General features: G+C 44.4%; 1 protein-coding gene across 7 annotated transcripts in view; it reads right to left on the reverse strand.

Annotated features, from left to right (window-relative positions):
* Positions 1–20,702, reverse strand: part of DOCK6 (dedicator of cytokinesis 6) — a 46,259-nt gene extending 25,557 nt beyond the window's left edge. For 5 of the 7 annotated variants that reach the window (XM_072149563.1, XM_072149562.1, XM_072149556.1 and 2 more), the window contains exons 1-14: positions 14,307–14,389; positions 5,601–5,691; positions 5,338–5,513; positions 5,176–5,244; positions 4,948–5,077; positions 4,648–4,860; positions 3,191–3,276; positions 3,039–3,105; positions 2,740–2,889; positions 2,522–2,602; positions 1,986–2,139; positions 1,442–1,566; positions 1,176–1,269; positions 675–837 (exon numbers count right to left, since the gene is read on the reverse strand). In XM_072149563.1, the coding sequence (XP_072005664.1) occupies positions 675–837; positions 1,176–1,269; positions 1,442–1,566; positions 1,986–2,139; positions 2,522–2,602; positions 2,740–2,889; positions 3,039–3,105; positions 3,191–3,276; positions 4,648–4,860; positions 4,948–5,077; positions 5,176–5,244; positions 5,338–5,513; positions 5,601–5,691; positions 14,307–14,389 (1,682 nt within the window). Of the gene's footprint in view, positions 1–674; positions 838–1,175; positions 1,270–1,441; positions 1,567–1,985; positions 2,140–2,521; positions 2,603–2,739; positions 2,890–3,038; positions 3,106–3,190; positions 3,277–4,647; positions 4,861–4,947; positions 5,078–5,175; positions 5,245–5,337; positions 5,514–5,600; positions 5,692–14,306; positions 14,390–17,917; positions 18,014–20,475 lie in introns of those variants that run through there. The other 2 variants (XM_072149560.1, XM_072149561.1) reach the window with 2 other exon arrangements.
* Positions 20,703–21,911: the final 1,209 nt, after the last annotated feature.

The following is a 21,911-nucleotide window of genomic DNA, read 5'->3' on the forward strand; positions in this document are numbered from 1 at the left end:
TCCTGGATTTATGAGTGTCCCTGGTTTATCATGCTTGATGGTAGATTTCCTAAGGGATTGTACCAACTTATCCCCTATCCATGGTCAATATGTTGATCTATAAAGAATCCAATCGCCGAGACCCCCCACAGATCAAGAGAGTGATGAAGACCCAAAGCAATGGAGGAGAATGAGGGTCCTGTTCTCACTGATGAATGAATCAGGACCAGAACATAACCGGCCACACAATTATAAGCTGTGCCGCTATGATCCCAGTCACATACATGGCGCCATGACGGTCACTGTCCTGTGATATTCTCTGTACCCAAATACTAGTCATAAGAAAGATAAATGAGTGGCCGCTCCCTTGTATGAAATGTCAAACCTGTTAAAGTCTTCTGTATAGAAGAAGAAGAGTATACACTTGGGTATAGTGCAGGGTGGTGTTTATATCCAACGCTGGAGGACTGGAAATGTTTAACCGGCATCATGTAATCAGATCCTATAAATGGTAAGAATTCAGGGGCACCATCCAGTGCCTATGGGTGTTGGTAGGAGGGGAGGGGGGGGGGTTACATACAACCCACAGGGGGCAATAAATTCCCAACCCTCAAGTAAACCCCAGTGTGTTCAGGGGCCTCCAGCAAGTATGAAAGGCGTCTAATTGATGCAAAAGTTAAAAGGGAACTACTGACCTGTAGGAAGTGTATGGAGAATACACATCCCGAGGAGGGAACTCCAGGATTTCTTTGGTGGGCCGCACCCGGGGATCTGGATATGGTTTGACATGTCGAAGTTCAGGAGACAGGCAAAACTGAGGGGTCTCCGGAGCCGGGGAGACATCAATCTTCAGCTGAGCTAAGAATAGAAATAACCATCTGTAAAATATTCCCTCAAGTCTAATTGAGAACGGCAGCATCACGTAATACAAGCTTAGATCACACACTATGCTTAGATACACAAGTACAGGGCAAAGCTTACACACAGGAGAAGTCAGAATGATACACGATATGAATAAAGTATTATACATCATATGCTTAGATTCAGCAGCTCCACAGACATCATGCAGTAGTCTCAGATGCTGCAGAACTGTATCCCACAGGTTTGGCTTAGATACGGCATCACAGCAGGACCATAGGGGAGCACTATGGGTTAAGTAATAAAAACATGAAGGCGGCATTTATGTAACCCCATACCGGTCACTGGGCGCAGTCTCCGCAGCACAGTGGACGGCCTCTTCATATCAGCCAAGAACTTGTAAAGATCTTCATCGCTCAGACGGTCTCCTTCCTGCAAGAGACAACACAGCGTCAGCGCTTATCTCTGCTGAACGCCCATCTGTCCTCCAGCGCCGTCTTCTTCCCATTAGTAACCAAGCTCTGCCGTGCCCATCTCATCAGGGGTGTAGGCTACAAATATGAGATCCCCCCCTCAGCCTTTGGAAGTCATATGTGACACTCACCTGCTTAAAGAAGTTAGTGACGGTGAGTGTGGCTGGCCTGAAAGAGTTAAACCCGCAGACTTCATCCCCGACGCTGAGCCTCTCGAAGGCCTTCTTCTTCCTTTCGTTCCACGTGCTTTTCCTTTCTGTGAAAGATGGAAGAATAGAGTGGACATGAAGGTCAAAAGGAAAAAATGTCTGCTAATGGAAGAGCTTGCACTCCAATACAAAAATGTGACTGCCCCCCTCCCCCACCATCATCTTGTCTTAAAGTTGTGTTTGCCACTTAATGCGCCCTCCTACTTTAGCACAATTACAAGTTACATAGATGCTTCCTTCAACAGTGGCCATATGAAATTAGAATAAATTGGGGGTCTCCGTCTTCCCCTTCACCATTTCATTAAAGATTTCATTTGAAGGGTGCATGATACAGAGGAGCGGCCCCATAGTTTTAATTCAGGGGTCTTTCTTAAGTCTGCCTATTCTCAGGATCCATCTTGAGATCCACCCCCTCCCATTGTATACAAGATGATAAATGCCAAGTTTTGGGATAAAATTTAGTTACCGCTCTCAGAGTCGGAGTCCCTCTCACACGCCCCCATACTGTTGATGATGTTCATCAAATGAATAGCTGTCCAGGCAAAAGGCATGCGATACCGGCCCAAACGTGAACAGAACTGGTCCGCCTGGGCCCTCAGCTTGTCCACCTTCTCCTTGTTCTGGTAGTCGAAAGAAATTGGGGAAAATTATTACTGCAATGGGACTCCGATACAAGATGTCGACAATCCATACAAAAACTAGGAACCACCCTGCCGCCTTCAAAACAATATTACAAAAGTAAAAGTCTAAATCAAAACACAGACAGAGATTCGATGCCACATGAAGGCTTCAGAGTACGGTAATCTCCCCCCAAAAAATAGAACACACAAGTATTGTTCCCATGGCGCCGGTATCCAAGAACCCAGCAGTCACATGTCTGGATAGATGTGATACATTGTAACCAGATGAATAGCTGCACTCAGCGTCAAGCAGCTGCTGCTAAAGCAAATACAATCCGGTCCAAGGTTATTAACCAGATACTGAATGGACGTCATCCCTCACCTTCATGCCATCACTCTCCTTTAGGACCATGTAGGGTTCACAGCAATCTCCGATGTCCCCTTGTTGGAGGACTTTTTCCATCTGGAAGACAAAATATATAAAAGCAAAACATAAGAACTAAAAGACCAACATATATATACATCAGTATATGGACAATGACATCACGTCAGACACGTATAATGGAGACTACAAACGCCCCACCACCTTTCCTACAGCACCTTGATGACGAGATAAATGTCAGGAGATGGGTATGTGATGGAGAAGATGGCGGATCTCGCCAGGGTGGAGGGCGCCTGGTGGCCACTTTGTGTCCGCAGCATATTTTTCATGGCGTCTGAATTGAGGTCAAAATGGAAACTTTCCGATATCTGAGGAAACAAAAACAGCAACAACTCACATCGCTTTAGCTCCATCCATTATAATAAATCATGAATTAAGCAGATGCAGTTCCAACTCCACACACTAGGGGGCACAACTTTGAGGAGGTATGTAAAACGTCTGATCATGTTTAACTTACTTTTCTCTTCTCTTTGGCGTCATATAAAGCCATGACACAAAATATCGGCTCAATCTCTATCTCAAACCTAAAAGACAAAGAAAAAACAAAAATAATTCACAATCACCAGAAGAATTAAACACTAAAAAGGCCAACAAGAGACCAAAACTCACTTCAGGGAAATGCACTTCACCAGGATCCTTTGGCCAAAGTGTTCCTTAGGCACCTCTGGAATAGTGGAGCGCTCCACAGCCTCATCCTATGGAGAGAAATGTAAGGAAATAATATTGTAATATAGTAACATGTTACAGGATCAGGAGCCGGGTTACTGTAATAAGATGTTACAGGGGTAATAAGAGGATCAGGAGCCGGGTTACTGTAATAAGATGTTACAGGGTGATAAGAGGATCAGGAGCCGGGTTACTGTAATAAGATGTTACAGGGGCAATAAGAGGATCAGGAGCCGGGTTACTGTAATAAGATGTTACAGGGGTAATAAGAGGATCAGGAGCCGGGTTACTGTAATAAGATGTCACAGGGGTAATAAGAGGATCAGGAGCCGGGTTACTGTAAAAATATGTTACAGGGTAATAAGAGGATCAGGAGCCGGGTTACTGTAATAAGATGTTACAGGGGTAATAAGAGGATCAGGAGCCGGGTTACTGTAAAAAGATGTTACAGGGTAATAAGAGGATCAGTAGCCGGGTTACTGTAATAAGATGTTACAGGGGTAATAAGAGGATCAGGAGCCGGGTTACTGTAATAAGATGTTACAGGGGTAATAGGAGGATCAGGAGCCGGGTTACTGTAATAAGATGTTACAGGGGTAATAAGAGGATCAGGAGCCGGGTTACTGTAATAAGATGTTACAGGGGTAATAAGAGGATCAGGAGCCGGGTTACTGTAATAAGATGTTACAGGGGTAATAAGAGGATCAGGAGCCGGGTTACTGTAATAAGATGTTACAGGGGTAATAAGAGGATCAGGAGCCGGGTTACTGTAATAAGATGTTACAGGGCAATAAGAGGATCAGGAGCCGGGTTACTGTAAAAAGATGTTACAGGGTAATAAGGGGATCAGGAGCCGGGTTACTGTAATAAGATGTTACAGGGGTAATAAGGGGATCAGGAGCCGGGTTACTGTAATAAGATGTTACAGGGGTAATAAGGGGATCAGGAGCCGGGTTACTGTAATAAGATGTTACAGGGGTAATAAGAGGATCAGGAGCCGGGTTACTGTAATAAGATGTTACAGGGGTAATAAGGGGATCAGGAGCCGGGTTACTGTAATAACATGTTACAGGTTAATATGAGGATCAGGAGCCGGGTTACTGTAATAAGATGTTACAGGGGTAATAAGAGGATCAGGAGCTGGGTTACTGTAATAAGATGTTACTGGGGTAATAAGAGGATCAGGAGCCGGGTTACTGTAATAAGATGTTACAGGGGTAATAGGAGGATCAGGAGCCGGGTTACTGTAATAAGATGTTACAGGGTAATAAGAGGATCAGGAGCCGGGTTACTGTAATAAGATGTTACAGGGGTAATAAGGGGATCAGGAGCCGGGTTACTGTAATAAGATGTTACAGGATTAGTATATAGAGTCGGGTCATGGCTTTGCTCAGCATTACCTCATCAGGGGCAGGATACAAGGACAGGATATGGGGGTGTCTGTTTCCTCTTCTATGCTCCTCATTGATCCGGTCTATCTCCTCGGGAAGGGTTCTGTCCAGCAGGTTCGGTAGTAAGGGATCAGGTGAGGAGTTCTTCAAATCGAATATACTGGAGGCCCAGCTGCCCCGTGGGGTCTCGTCCATGGAGGCGGATGACCTCTTTTTGTCCTCCTATTAATACCGAGAGAAGAGATGATCTATGTATTAATGTTGTGCTGGGTTACGTCCATGTACAGGCGCTGGGCCGGTATCACTTACCTGTTCCTCCGCTCCGGCCTTCTCCTCGGCAGCCTCATCCAGCTCATAGATCTGCCGGGGCAGGTTCTTCTGCCGCTGTCTCTGGCACTCTGCTGTGATTGGTGTGTAGGCCGTGCTCAGCTTCTGCAACCTGATTGGTGGAGAAGAGGAAAACGCAAGTGACATCGCAGCTCCGACCAATCGTTCCACTACTGTTGGTAAAAATCTGACGGGTTAAAGGTCACTTACTTTCGCTGCACAATCACCCAGTCGTGTGTGTACACCTTTAAGGCATCTCGGACTCGAGCGTCCAGTTTCCTGTGAAAAAGAGGGAAAAAAATAAAAAAATTTACGGAACAGAAACTTAAGTATCAAAAAAAAAAAAAAAAAAACTAAAATTGCCCATCTCACCCTTCCTCCGGGGCGGCGGGCTCCAGGGTGCGGCATTCTCTGGGCTCATACAAGATCTCTACATCATCAGGAGGAAAGTCGTAGAGATCCCTCAGGGCTTCACATTCTGAATCCGGGGGATGGCTCGCTAAATACGTCTCAAAATCCAGGGGCTCCACCACATCCGAGAGAGGAACCTGTATCCCAGGTGTAAGGAAACATGTGAGGAAATGAAAGATCCCAAATACAGACCCAAATAACAGCAGAACCCACGAGACACTCACAGACGATGCCCCTCCGGCTCGCTTCTTGGAGAGCTGCGGAGACCCCCCATACTCTCTAGAGACCTGCTTACGAACTTCAGATGCCACAGTCCTGTAATAGGAAACAGACAACAGTCATTAGCATCATATAGAGCAAGATAACAGGATTATGTGGGGTCAGATCTTATACCAGCAGCGTATACAAGACGTGTAACCAATGCAAACTATATGTGGTTATATACAGGAGATCCCCAGGTTATACCGGCTGTACATATATCATTATATACAGGAGATCCCCAGGTTATACCAGCTGTACATATATCATTATATACAGGAGATCCCCAGGTTATACCAGCTGTACATATATATCATTATATACAGGAGATCCCCAGGTTATACCAGCTGTACATATATATCATTATATACAGGAGATCCCCAGGTTATACCGGCTGTACATATATCATTATATACAGGAGATCCCCAGGTTATACCAGCTGTACATATATCATTATATACAGGAGATCACCAGGTTATACCAGCTGTACATATATCATTATATACAGGAGATCCCAGGTTATACCGGCTGTACATATATCATTATATACAGGAGATCCCCAGGTTATACCGGCTGTACATATATCATTATATACAGGAGATCCCCAGGTTATAGCAGCTGTACATATATCATTATATACAGGAGATCCCCAGGTTATACCGGCTGTACATATATCATTATATACAGGAGATCCCCAGGTTATACCGGCTGTACATATATCATTATATACAGGAGATCCCCAGGTTATACCAGCTGTACATATATCATTATATACAGGAGATCCCCAGGTTATACCGGCTGTACATATATCACTATATACAGGGGATCCCCAGGTTATACCGGCTGTACATATATCACTATATACAGGGGATCCCCAGGTTATACCAGCTGTACATATATCATTATATACAGGAGATCCCCAGGTTATACCGGCTGTACATATATCATTATATACAGGAGATCCCCAGGTTATACCGGCTGTACATATATCATTATATACAGGAGATCTCCAGGTTATACCAGCTGTACATATATCATTATATACAGGAGATCCCCAGGTTATACCGGCTGTACATATATCATTATATACAGGAGATCCCCAGGTTATACCGGCTGTACATATATCATTATATACAGGAGATCTCCCGGTTATACCAGCTGTACATATATCATTATATACAGGAGATCTCCAGGTTATACCAGCTGTACATATATCATTATATACAGGAGATCCCCAGGTTATACCGGCTGTACATATATCATTATATACAGGAGATCCCCAGGTTATACCGGCTGTACATATATCATTATATACAGGATATACCCAGGTTATACCGGCTGTACATATATCATTATATACAGGAGATCCCCAGGTTATACCGGCTGTACATATATATCATTATATACAGGAGATCCCCAGGTTATACCAGCTGTACATATATCATTATATACAGGAGATCCCCAGGTTATACCAGCTGTACATATATCATTATATACAGGAGATCCCCAGGTTATACCAGCTGTACATATATCATTATATACAGGAGATCCCCAGGTTATACCGGCTGTACATATATCATTATATACAGGAGATCCCCAGGTTATACCGGCTGTACATATATCATTATATACAGGATATACCCAGGTTATACCGGCTGTACATATATCATTATATACAGGAGATCCCCGGGTTATACCGGCTGTACATATATCATTATATACAGGATATACCCAGGTTATACCGGCTGTACATATATCATTATATACAGGAGATCCCCGGGTTATACCGGCTGTACATATATCATTATATACAGGAGATCCCCAGGTTATACCGGCTGTACATATATCATTATATACAGGATATACCCAGGTTATACCGGCTGTACATATATCATTATATACAGGAGATCCCCAGGTTATACCGGCTGTACATATATCATTATATACAGGATATACCCAGGTTATACCGGCTGTACATATATCATTATATACAGGAGATCCCCGGGTTATACCGGCTGTACATATATCATTATATACAGGATATACCCAGGTTATACCGGCTGTACATATATCATTATATACAGGAGATCCCCAGGTTATACCGGCTGTACATATATCATTATATACAGGATATACCCAGGTTATACCGGCTGTACATATATCATTATATACAGGAGATCCCCGGGTTATACCGGCTGTACATATATCATTATATACAGGATATACCCAGGTTATACCGGCTGTACATATATCATTATATACAGGAGATCCCCAGGTTATACCAGCTGTACATATATCATTATATACAGGAGATCCCCAGGTTATACCGGCTGTACATATATCATTATATACAGGAGATCCCAGGTTATACCAGCTGTACATATATCATTATATACAGGAGATCCCCGGGTTATACCGGCTGTACATATATCATTATATACAGGAGATCCCCGGGTTATACCGGCTGTATATATATCATTATATACAGGAGATCCCCAGGTTATACCATCTGTACATATATCATTATATACAGGAGATCCCCAGGTTATACCGGCTGTACATATATCATTATATACAGGATATACCCAGGTTATACCGGCTGTACATATATCATTATATACAGGAGATCCCCGGGTTATACCGGCTGTACATATATCATTATATACAGGATATACCCAGGTTATACCGGCTGTACATATATCATTATATACAGGAGATCCCCAGGTTATACCAGCTGTACATATATCATTATATACAGGAGATCCCCAGGTTATACCGGCTGTACATATATCATTATATACAGGAGATCCCAGGTTATACCAGCTGTACATATATCATTATATACAGGAGATCCCCGGGTTATACCGGCTGTACATATATCATTATATACAGGAGATCCCCGGGTTATACCGGCTGTATATATATCATTATATACAGGAGATCCCCAGGTTATACCATCTGTACATATATCATTATATACAGGAGATCCCCAGGTTATACCGGCTGTACATATATCATTATATACAGGAGATCCCCAGGTTATACCAGCTGTACATATATCATTATATACAGGAGATCCCCAGGTTATACCGGCTGTACATATATCATTATATACAGGAGATCCCAGGTTATACCAGCTGTACATATATCATTATATACAGGAGATCCCCGGGTTATACCGGCTGTACATATATCATTATATACAGGAGATCCCCGGGTTATACCGGCATGCTCCCTATCACTATATTACGGAAGACAACGCCTCCCCCAGCTGTATATATATATAATTAGAAGCAGGCTGTGATTATTATACTATAATTATTATTGTGGTGAAGTTGTAGTCTATGCACCGGCTCCTCTGCGTCAGGAAGTTTTGCTTTCACTCTTTTGCTGTGGGTGTCTGCAGGACCGGTTCTCAGACTGAAAGCTGTAACAATCTGACACCTGTCACAGCTGAGGCTTTGTTACAAATGCAAATTGTATACAAAGAATCATGTGTACGCTAAATACTTCTCTTCGTGGAGTTCCCCTTTAAATGCAGGTGAAGTTGTGGGCAGCAGATGAGTGGCGGTGGCCCATTGTGTGTGACGCAGGCGGGAGGACGCCGCTCGCTCGCTCACCCACTGACACACTTCCAGTTATTATGCCCTCAGAGGAAGCGTGCACATAAAGGGTCCGGAAAGTGGGGGACTATAAAAGAGGACTTAATGGCACCACATCCCCCGCCCCGCAGGGCTAATCCGCTATTATGTGGAAGCCAGACAAGCGGAGAATGAGAGGGATGGAGGGGATGAGAGGCTGGAATCAGTCCGGACAGACACAAGAACAATTATGTACTGCTCTGGACCTCACCGAGACTGTATCACACATCATAGGCTTAGATACACAACATGAGAGCTTTAGATACTTCAGCCAAGCATCACACGATCAAAAATAAAAATACTCCATCCCAGGAGGAGGTATCACAAACGGAAGGATTAGATACAGCAGCTCAGCAGAGTATCACACAGAATTTTAGACTCAATGGATAATGCGAATTATGGGATTGGAAGCACCAGCGCGGCCGACCCTAAATAAAGCAATGGGATTAGATACTCCAGCCAAGCAAAGAATAAGAAATGCTGGAATTAGATACGCCAATGTAGCAAACAGCACCGGATCCATCTGGCTTAGATACTTAAGCTCAGCAGACACATGATGGGGAAGAAGGCTACAGCGCATTGAAAGTCATAGTTGGTGGCATCTTGGAGAAGAGACTTTCTTTAACATGAAGGATTGCCCCATGTAGGGTTTGAGGCCTCTACAGCGAGAAGAACTTTCCAAACATCTGGTGAAATCCCCAGCCTCCAACCTGCTCCGTGACTGGGTCATCGAGAAGCCCAACTTCAATGATGGTCACCGTCCTGCTTAACGCTGGGCTTACGCTCCTCTCCAGGTCTTCTTCATTGGTCTGGGCCTCCCTTATACATCTCAAAAAAGTCTTCAAAGATAAAGAAGATTCTTCAGCAGATCCTCAAATTGTTCTTCCGGTACAAGAGATATATCTGGAGAGAAGATCTGGAGAGGAGCGTAAGCCCAGCGTTAACTTGGGTGGTGACCATCATAGAAGTTGGGCTTCTCGATGACCCAGTCATGAAGACTAATGAAGCAGATTGGAGGCTGGGGATTTCACCGGATGTTTGGAAAGTTCTTCTCCAAAGAAGATATATCTCTTGTACCGGAAGAACAATTTGAGGATCTGCTGAAGACTCTACTTTATCTTTGAAGACTTTTTTGACAGAAAGGAAAAACATTCAATGTTTTGACACATGACTAGGAATCTTCTCCATGAAGTAAAACAAATGTGGCTATGGATCGGAGAAGCAGAACAAGCTGAGGATCCCATTTGGAAGATCCACCAAATTTCACAAGTTTGGCCCAAGAACAAGGAGTCGTGTTATCATAAAGCTCGGCTTCTGTGATGGTCACCATTGTTCTAGCTGCTGGTCTTCCTTCCTGTAGACATCCTCTCCTTCATTAGATATATTGTTCATAGAGCAGAGTCTCCGTATTATACATCCAATAGAAGATATAGTAGCGTCTGGTGGAAGAATCCATCGTTTTTCCATCTTGTTAATAGCTTATGCTCCAAAAAAAAAAAAAAAAAAAAATCTAAATCTGATCAAACAACGTGAAGGTTCGACTGTCTGTCCACCATGGTCTCCTTTACTTGCAAGGTGAACAATGGGGTAGGAGACCACCCATCGTGTATCATCTTTAGAGACCTGGACCTACTCACACCACAATTACCAAATCCCTACACAGTCCAGTGTAATCCCGTTGGCTTAAGTAAATCAGTGATCAGAGATCAGTGGATGGAGGACACTCCACTATGGAGGAAATTTTGTCGGCAGAACCAGTATATAGTAGGATATCATGTCGGACAAGTGGATCAGGTGCAGGCAGAACTTCAAGTGTTAGAAGCCCTTGTGAGTGACTTCCAAGACTTGACATAAAAATGCCACTACCATATGGATAGTTATGGCCTGGTGGGACATAATGATTACCTGACCTTTTGGACGTACAGGGTGCCCTTACACTGTGGCTCATAATATGCAAACAGAGTCTATGGGGTGCAGGAACCCCAAAAAGAGGTCTGGTCCCAAGAAGCGTTGCCAAGCTTAGACGACTCCTTCTGCCAACTGCTGGTCTCCGGAAGAAACGCCACCATCCAAGACCATCATTCCACTGGTAATCCAATAAGGTCACTGGAAGTTTTTTAGCAAACCAAAACTATTCGGTGCTGGGTCAACCAATGTTAACGAGCAACTCGCACAATGAATACATACCAAAAAGAAGTATGGACATCAGTGATCTGCTGCCGGTTACAAGCCAAGACATCAGTGGTAGCCACCCGTGCCTATGGGTATGGATGTCTAGTTACCAGAGCTTTTCACGTCTATAGTGACCATACACACAAAACGTATAAGAGTGATAGGGTGCTAAGGTAGTAAGGTAGTGCCAGTATTTCGGGGCAGGGTTACAGAGTAAATGTAAGGGCCCATGTGAATTACTTTATGCTCACTGTAAGACAAGACCATAAACTAAAAAAGGTTTATGTTTTACCTTTGATATGACACAGATCTCAGAGCAGAGTTATGAGTATTTATACTATATATTCTACACCCTCCTCTGCCGCAGCGGCCACATAGCAGTCAGGAGGCCTGTACCGTCACAAAGCCTGAATATCGGGGCCCCGCAGATACCATGGAGGGGAAGGAGTGTCCTGGCTCCATACACCAGTGCTATGTGAAAGAATCCAGGTCATTCCTGGTATACATTACTCACACAAGGAGCAGGACAATCCCACTTAACCCCCAGGCAGAACCATTGTCTGGGACTTTCTTTAACCACATGTAGATTATATGAATTATATATAGATTATATTTTAGTTTATCTACACTTTAATTTGCAGTTAACCGGTACAGCAATGGGGACGGTCCACCCCTGATTTTGCAAATATGGTACCTAAAAGGACATCTACCACCAGGATGAAGGACTGTAAGCCAAGCACACTGACATACTGGTGTGTGTCTACTCTGGCAGGATCTGCTCTTATTCTTATCTACTTATTCCCTGGTTTTCCCCAAAAAAAAAAAAAAAAAAACTCCTTTAAAAATTTATGCAAACAAGCCTAAAGAACTCCAGGCCTTTAACGGAGCCTGGAGCCCCTAAGGCTTATTTGCATAATTGTTAAAGCCTTTTTTCCTTAAAAACCAGGGCACAAGAAGATAAAAGAAGAACATCTCCAAACCAGAGGGGGTGCACACCAGTATGTCAGTGTGCTTGGTTTAGAGTCCTCCATCCTGGTTGTGGATGTCTTTTAAAACTCAATAAGCTCATGGGTATAGCGAATGGCTATGCTAAATAATTCCGCTTTGTTTACAGATCCTCCATTATCCAGTCTCTGTCCGTCATAAATCAAGGTATCCCGCAGATCCATTTATTGGGGGGGGGGGGGTGGTGGTAAAGGTTTGGATGATGGGACTCCTACACCAATAAGCACACTATGGCCTATCCTTAGTAATATTGTGGGTCCTTAGCATTATTGGTCATATCCTGCCCAAACAAGTACTTACACAAGTCCTATACAAATGGAAGGAGAGCATGCGCGTCCCCCTCCCATTCACTCGGACCCCATTCTTTATAGAGCTGTGGGGCTGCATATACATCAGGCATTTATGGTAATCCTATGGATTTGACCAGACACTTATATATCAATCAACACTGTTACATTTGGGTTTCACATACATTGTTTTATAAGATTTTATATGGGTGGAGGTCTCATAAAGAGATTTTATATGATTAGAGTTAATAAATGTCACTAGTTGGGATAAAGGTCAACACAAGGTTTCATTTCATACACATTTTGATAGATCTAGTACAGGGATGGGCAATTAAAGTAACTTTATTAATGCGCCAAATAAAGAACATTTCTGATTTCTATTATATTAGCAAAAACTGAAGTGCGTCTGACCTCAGGGGTGTAGCTGGTGGGGGTGGGCGGTGGTACGTGGTCAACATCCCTCCAAGTCCTAGAAGCTGCTCGTTTTTGTTTACAAATAGGGGACAACATAGAAAGAGGAAGGGTAAGAAAGTAAGAGGGGGGCATAGAGAACAATGAAAGGGGGCAACAGAGAGAAATCGGGCGAGAAACCGATATGGTTTGTCCAGATAAGTGGATGGGAAGAGAGATAAGTGGAGGGCAATATAGATGGATGGGACAGTTTTTTTAATTTTGAGGGGGGGGGGGGGGACGTGAAGACTTGATCTTTTTCAGACTTACAGATCAATTCACCCCAAGACCCTTTTATGGGAGTCTACGTTTCCATTTTATGCCAACATGCATCTTTAATGACGGTCTAGGTTTGGTTTGGGTGTGAAAAGCTCCTTGTGGATTCCTTTTATTCTTCTGTATGTGTAAACACAATATATTCCATGCGCTCCTTTGCCGTAGAGGCCATATAGCAGCCGGGAGCCTGTACAATGACAAAGCCTGTTTAATGAACACAGGGGCCCCCGGATACCACGGTGCAGGGACTCTCCTCAAACGTGTGCCTGTAAATGCCAATTTCTGAGACAATACAGAAGCATCCTGAAGAGAGCAACTAGAAATATTGGGATTTTCTTTGCTTATGTGTAGAATATATATTTTTATTACACCCCTTATGTATTTGCAGGCAAAAGGTACAACGAAGGGGGCAAAGTACACCCCTGATTTTGTCAGTAGTTTTATAGCACAGTTAATGACTTAAAGGTAATGTCAACTCTACAGAAAAACTTCAATTATTTAAAAAAACTAATATATTTTCTTAAATCCCAGAGACTATACTTAAAGAAAGGAGGAGCCCAAATGTTATATGTCTTACATTAATTATTCCAGGATCGGACCAATTTTTATAATAGAGCAACAACCAATTAAACTATTTTTTAACATTTTATATGATTTTTCACGTAACAATGCCCATTTACGCCTTATTTCCTTCACTCACCCTTGGAGAAGTCAATAGGTAAACAAGACAAGACAAGCCACCCCCTAAAATACAGGAAGCCTGCAGTGGTATGTTTTGGCAGTGAAGGAGTTAACAATGATTGGAGCCGCTCCCTGTATTCACCTGTTCTGCTTTCCTTACCTAGAGGAGAACAGGTGTATCCCAAAACTGCTGTAGTATACACACCCCGAGCAGCGAGTGTGTAGTAATAATACATCCTCCATGCCGTCTGGATCTTTTGTATCAACCTATTGTGGGAGGGGCAAACTATGTCCGATTACTCGGGCCTGGATCACCCGGTAGTGGGCGGAGCAGACTATTCCTCCCTCCCCCCAAAATCATTTCCTAATCCTACAACTTCCAAATTATTCATTGTGAATTTCATTTCACACCCATTCTCACGCTTCACAGAAAGTTAGCTGTAGGCTACACGATGTACAAACCCCTTATGTCAAACAATCCATTACAAGAGAACTCCTTAATGAAAATATTTGGGGAGAAATACCGCCCTTGGCAACCCGAGAACAAGTTTCATTCTTCCAAAAGGAAGTTAGAGAGAAGGAAAGCAGATAGGGAAACAAAAAGGTCGCCAGAATCCTGTGACCTTTACCCTCCCGAAACTCTGGAACCAGGTGACCACAAGATGGACGCTGTTGGGTTTGGGTCTCCAAAACCTTTTAAGGAACCTCTAAAAAGGACATTGATTTTCAGATCGGGGGTCAAAAAGTGCTGCTGTTTTTGACATATCCCACCAGGGCGCCCCATTTTATTACAGTCACAAGACACAAATTATGCCATTATTAACCCCTTGTACATGACGTTGACCGTCACACACCGCGACAGGTGGCTGCAGCAGTTTTATATTACATGTGGTGTGTGAAGATTACTATCATCTAGGTGCAAAGTACACGGCTCCATTCACATGTGTTAGAGTCAATCAAAAAAAAAAAACTTTCAGTGTGAGATATAGGGGGATATAGGGAACCCAAAGATATGTGAAAATGGCGCCATTATGTCAGACTTTTTGTAGAAGTTAATGTTATTTTGTCTTGATCGGCACAACAACCTATGATGAAGCCACCACAGAAGTGATGTCACAGCCGCCTCAGGGTCAGGTCATCCATAATGATGTCATAGCATGTCATCTGTGAGGATGGCACCACAGTAGTGATGTCATAGCTACGTCAGGATCCTGTCATCTAAGATGAGGGCACCACAGTAGTGATGTCACAGCTACGTCAGGATCCTGTCATCTAAGATGAGGGCACCACAGTAGTGATGTCACAGCTACGGCAGGATCCTGTCATCTAAGATGAGGGCACCACAGTAGTGATGTCACAGCTACGGCAGGATCCTGTCATCTAAGATGAGGGCACCACAGTAGTGATGTCACAGCTACGGCAGGGTCATGTCATCTAAGATGAGGGCACCACAGTAATGATGTCACAGCTACGGCAGGGTCATGTCATCTAAGATGAGGGCACCACAGGAATGATGTCACAGCTACGTCAGGGTCATGTCATCTAAGATGAGGGTACCACAGTAGTGATGTCACAGCTACGGCAGGGTCATGTCATCCAAGATGAGGGCACCACAGTAGTAATGTCAAAACTACCTCAGATCATCCAACAAAGTGATGTCTCAGTCAAGTCATCCAGAGTAACGTCATCACATTAGTGAGGTCACAACAATGTCAACGCAGAGTCAACTACGGTAGTGATGTCACAGCTATGTCAGTGTCCGTTCATCTATGATGATATCAACACAACAGTGATAAGCGGCATAATAGGGAGTGTGTGTGTGGGGGGGGGGGCAGGGGCCATCACACAGATATCACGGTAAACATCAAAAGAGAAGAAGACCACTTTGAAGCCTGGACGGATGTGATCTGTCCGGAGAAGGGAGTCGGAGTAGGGCAGTACTGAGCACCACCAGCTGCCATCAGCCGGCTCAGCACAATACCGCTCTGTGCGCTCACAAACAGCTTTACAAACAAAATACTCAATCCTATTACTCATCTCACCCGTCCCCGATCAGCCAAGATCCTATGGATAATGTCAAGATTAACTCTGGATTATCCAGACATTCCCGGACAGCGGGGAATATTATTACTTATCCTGCCAAGTATCCAAGCAGATAACATAATGGGGAGGCGAATATCAGTACTCATGGCGGAGAATATCTGATGCCATAACATCAACCCCCTAACCCCCAAGCTACACATCTGCAGCGGGATACCTCAAGAAACACAAGTCTATAAGCTTCAATGGGCGCCGCTGGTTCCCACCCTGGATTTTGGTCGTAATTCCTGTCAACAGGGGCCACTTTTACCATTAAGGTCTTAAAATTCATGCCCCAAAGTTTAAATTGTGTTTTAAACATGGGTAAATAATTTTAAGAGACCGTCCAAACCCCAAATAATCCCTAAAGCGATCAAAGGCGGCCATTTTATTACATTCATGACAGAAGAGAATGACCACCATCGTCTGCTGACTAAAACTACCTACAAAATGGCTTCCTGCAGGGAAGGGTCACAACAGTAAATGTTTTAGTGAATACAAAAACACATGTTTTAGCACCGAAGGAGAAAATAATAATAGTACTGAGGGAAAACAATATTTAATTACAACGGAGAGCGACATGTAAGACGGTAAGTGCGAGGAGGATGTATGTCTGGCGGTGTAATGACATCCAATTATCATTCCTGTAATACACAGGATCTAATCTCCAAGAGGGTTCACATAGAGCAACAATGACATCATACATAATAAACCGAGATCTCGCCCTTTCATGCTGCTACCGAGACTGACAGGAAAGTTATACTGCAGATCCTCACAGCGAGAGCCAATGCCAGTCATCAAGATCAATAAGGTCCCAAGTCAATAGCAAAATAGACAACAAAATGTCTGCCTTCTCCATGAGGTAATAAAATCACAATTTCTGATAAGACTTTGGTTGTCATTTTCAAAGAAGTTTGTTGACCCCATAAAGGGGCATCTCCTCTACTGTATGTAGGTTAACACGACTACAGGCTTGGGAGGGATAGCATAAGAGCTGTATACACAAAACGGACAGAGTAAAATGTTATGAAATCACATGTAAACTCTATTCTAATAACCAAGGACAATAACGGGGCAGGCATCACTTATGTTTGGCTTGTTCCTTCACATCTCGGCCTCTTTGGGACCTCCATATGAGGGTTAGGAGACCTTGTATAATTAAGTTGGGGTCCTACCTAAAAACTGCCAGACCGCTCGGCAAAATCTGTATAAGGCGCTTATTATTAATATATTATTTATAGTAAGAGTCTCCTTATATGGGGCTGAGACATGTATACATATATATTGCAACCCTGGTATACAAAAATATCACTAATAACCTTATAACGCTCAGGGGGCGGGGTCATCTGACCATTGTCTAGTCCTCTGATACTGATGTGAGCAGACGGCTCTGTTCACACTACAGAGACACTGACACATTAAACCGGTTGCTCGACATTTTACACGAGTCACAGGGAGGGAACCGAATATTTCCAGGTCACATTCTGAATTATTCACCAAGTTACATCAACGCTAAACCCAAAGCAAAGAGACCGAGGACAGATAAACACTCAAGATGCGGAGAGTGATCTTCCCTCAGACTGGGCCAAAATCAGCGCTGGCCACAGAGCTAGCACTCTATCAGAGAGTCAACAGAATCCAGACCCCAAGAGCTTACACTCTAAACAAGTGATAAAGATAAACCAAGCTCACACTCTACTTGAGGCCATGTCATGTCTCACATGAGCAGCTCCCACGAGAGGACAGTCCGTCTCACACAGTCCGATACCAGAGGAAGTGCTGCTCTCCCAACACAATAACAGGACGCGGGAGAGGGGAGGACGAGGGAAATGAGGGCGAAAAAAATAGATATAATGGGGGCGGGGGTGAGGGTGTCTGAAGAATCAGGACTGTATATTACAATCACAGCTCTGAATCACCATCTTATTACAGTAACCCGGCTCCTGATCCTCCTATTACCCCTGTAACATCTTATTACAGTAACCCGGCTCCTGATCCTCTTATTACCCCTGTAACATCTTATTACAGTAACCCGGCTCCTGATCCTCTTATTACCCCTATAACATCTTATTACAGTAACCCGGCTCCAGATCCTCTTATTACCCCTGTAACATCTTATTACAGTAACCCGGCTCCTGATCCTCTTATTACCCCTGTAACATCTTATTACAGTAACCCGGCTCCAGATCCTCTTATTACCCCTGTAACATCTTATTACAGTAACCCGGCTCCTGATCCTCTTATTACCCCTGTAACATCTTATTACAGTAAACCGGCTCCTGATCCTCTTATTACCCCTGTAACATCTTATTACAGTAACCCGGCTCCTGATCCTCTTATTACCCCTGTAACATCTTATTACAGTAACCCGGCTCCTGATCCTCTTATTACAGTAACCCGGCTCCTGATCCTCTTATTACCCCTGTAACATCTTATTACAGTAACCCAGCTCCTGATCCTCCTATTACCCCTGTAACATCTTATTACAGTAACCCGGCTCCTGATCCTCTTATTACCCTGTAACATCTTATTACAGTAACCCGGCTCCTGATCCCTTATTACCCCTGTAACATCTTATTACAGTAACCCGGCTCCTGATCCTCTTATTACCCCTATAACATCTTATTACAGTAACCCGGCTCCAGATCCTCTTATTACCCCTGTAACATCTTATTACAGTAACCCGGCTCCTGATCCTCTTATTACCCCTGTAACATCTTATTACAGTAAACCGGCTCCTGATCCTCTTATTACCCCTGTAACATCTTATTACAGTAACCCGGCTCCTGATCCTCTTATTACCCCTGTAACATCCTATTACAGTAACCCGGCTCCAGATCCTCTTATTACCCCTGTAACATCTTATTACAGTAACCCGGCTCCTGATCCTCTTATTACCCTGTAACATCTTATTACAGTAACCCGGCTCCTGATCCTCTTATTACAGTAACCCGGCTCCTGATCCTCTTATTACCCCTGTAACATCTTATTACAGTAACCCGGCTCCTGATCCCCTTATTACCCCTGTAACATCTTATTACAGTAACCCAGCTCCTGATCGTCCTATTACCCCTGTAACATCTTATTACAGTACTGATGCCCCTCCATCTTGGCTCCTCAGTGAGATCTTCTTGGACTCATTAGCTTATTACCCCGGCACTCACACACAGTTTGCACACAGACAGATGAGCCGCCTGCAGCCATTGTTTCCGTCAGCTGTCTGAGCAGATGGTGCGGTGGAAGGATCTCGGATCACTGTGCCGGAGTCTGGATGAATGAATGAAATGTTATCCTCCGGGCGGGTGGAGGGTGAAGACTCTTATAACACAAAGACCCCGAGTGATAATATTTCTCATGTGGTAACGACCTCATGGATATTAATGAGCGACAACTAAAAATGTTACCACCACGCGGAGTCCGAAAGTCTGATACCCGGGCACAATACCCGCCCTGACACTTCTAATCCAGATTATCTGATTCTCCGCCCCCTCCGATGCCGGATTACAGGGATGTTACTGTATTACAGACCACGTTACACGCAGCTCGGGGATGACCTCAGGAAAAGTGCAGAGGAACTTTCCAAAAATAGCAGAAGAACAAGGGGCAGAATCCAAAAATATAGAGGGGAGGGGTCAGGAGATGGCAGAAGTGCTACAACTTTCTAATCTGTGCTTCATTAGAAGATCTCTGCTTGCTGTCAGTGGAGGGGAAACATCTCATTTCCACCTAGAGACTGAAAACCCCATTCACAGCTGCAGCTTTGTTACAGTTTCATGTAGCCTTAGATTGACCTCTTCTGCTCTTGTTTGATGCAATGTATGAGTGCACAGGCCGTTTACACTGTAACCAACCCTCAGCTGTGACAAGTATTAAGGCTTTTGTCATTTTTTTAGGGTCAGTTTCACTGACAGCCAGCAGAGAGTGAAAATATGTGGAATAACAGATATCTGCAGGGGACCAAGATAAAGAACACGCATAAACGGGGAAAGGATGAAAAACCTGCAGAACTTTGGATTTATTTGGCCACAAGGTGGCAGTATATGAGTGATGTGTTACTATAGGGGGCACTGGAGGGGAAAGATATACACAGGAGGATCATGGGAAGCAACAGGTGGCACTCCAGCACCAGGGAACTACAACTCCCAGCATGCACCGCCACTCTGCAGCTATGACAGTCTGCTGGGAGTCGTAGTCCCCGCAGCAGGTGCAGCCCGGCCCCCCGCATGTCACACACCTGCCCCCGCACTCACCTGTTTATCTTCTGAGCGAAGGCCCTGCGCTCCGCCGCCATCACCTCCCCGACCACAACTCCAGCAGCAACTGTACCGGCCGGAGGAAGGCCGGCCCGATCCCGGCACAACACCCCGCAGTGACGCCCTGCACCCGCCCCATGACCGCCCACACCCGGTGTCAGGAGCCGGACAGGGGCTACGGAGCGTTATATACAGGCGACACCGCGCGGACATGCGGGGGACTGCAGGCTGTCATGTGCTGCGGCCCCGTGCGGTCATCCGCAGTACTGCGCTCCGTTATGTCATCTCTTATCATCTCTCTGCTGCCATCCTATGGATATAATGTGAACTGCAGGCCTGTCAGATTTCAGGTTCTCAATCTGGAAAATCTATTGGTTATTGACACCTAGTGGTTACATGATGCACTGCACCCAGGGAGACACCTAGTGGTTATATGATGCACTGCACCCAGGGAGACACCTAGTGGTTATATGATGCACTGCACCCAGGGAGACACCCAGTGGTTATATGATGTACTACACCCAGGGAGACACCTAGTGGTTATATGATGTACTACACCCAGGGAGACACCCAGTGGTTATATGATATACTGCATCCAGGGAGACACCTAGTGGTTATATCATGTACTACACCCAGGGAGACACCTAGTGGTTATATCATGTACTGTAACCAGGGAGACACCTAGTGGTTATATCATGTACTGCACCCAGGGAGACACCTAGTGGTTATATCATGTACTACACCCAGGGAGACACCTAGTGGTTATATGATGTACTACACCCAGGGAGACACCTAGTGGTTATATGATGCACTGCACCCAGGGAGACACCTAGTGGTTATATGATGCATTGCACCCAGGGAGACACCCAGTGGTTATATGATGTACTACACCCAGGGAGACACCTAGTGGTTATATGATGTAGTGCAGCCAGTGAGACACCCAGTGGTTATATGATGTACTGCACCCAGGGAGACACCTAGTGGTTATATCATGTACTACACCCAGGGAGACACCTAGTGGTTATATGATGTACTACACCCAGGAAGACACCTAGTGGTTATATGATGTACTGCACCCAGGGAGACACCTAGTGGTTATATGATGTACTACACCCAGGGAGACACCTAGTGGTTATATGATATACTGCATCCAGGGAGACACCTAGTGGTTATATCATGTACTACACCCAGGGAGACACCTAGTGGTTATATCATGTACTGCACCCAGGGAGACACCTAGTGGTTATATGATGTACTACACCCAGGGAGACACCTAGTGGTTATATCATGTACTACACCCAGGGAGACACCTAGTGGTTATATGATGTACTACACCCAGGGAGACACCTAGTGGTTATATGATGTACTACTTCCAGTGAGACACCTAGTGGTTATATGATGTACTACACCCAGGGAGACACCTAGTGGTTATA

The sequence above is a fragment of the Engystomops pustulosus genome, chromosome 4, assembly GCF_040894005.1.
Source record: "Engystomops pustulosus chromosome 4, aEngPut4.maternal, whole genome shotgun sequence".
Classification (NCBI taxonomy): domain Eukaryota; kingdom Metazoa; phylum Chordata; class Amphibia; order Anura; family Leptodactylidae; genus Engystomops; species Engystomops pustulosus.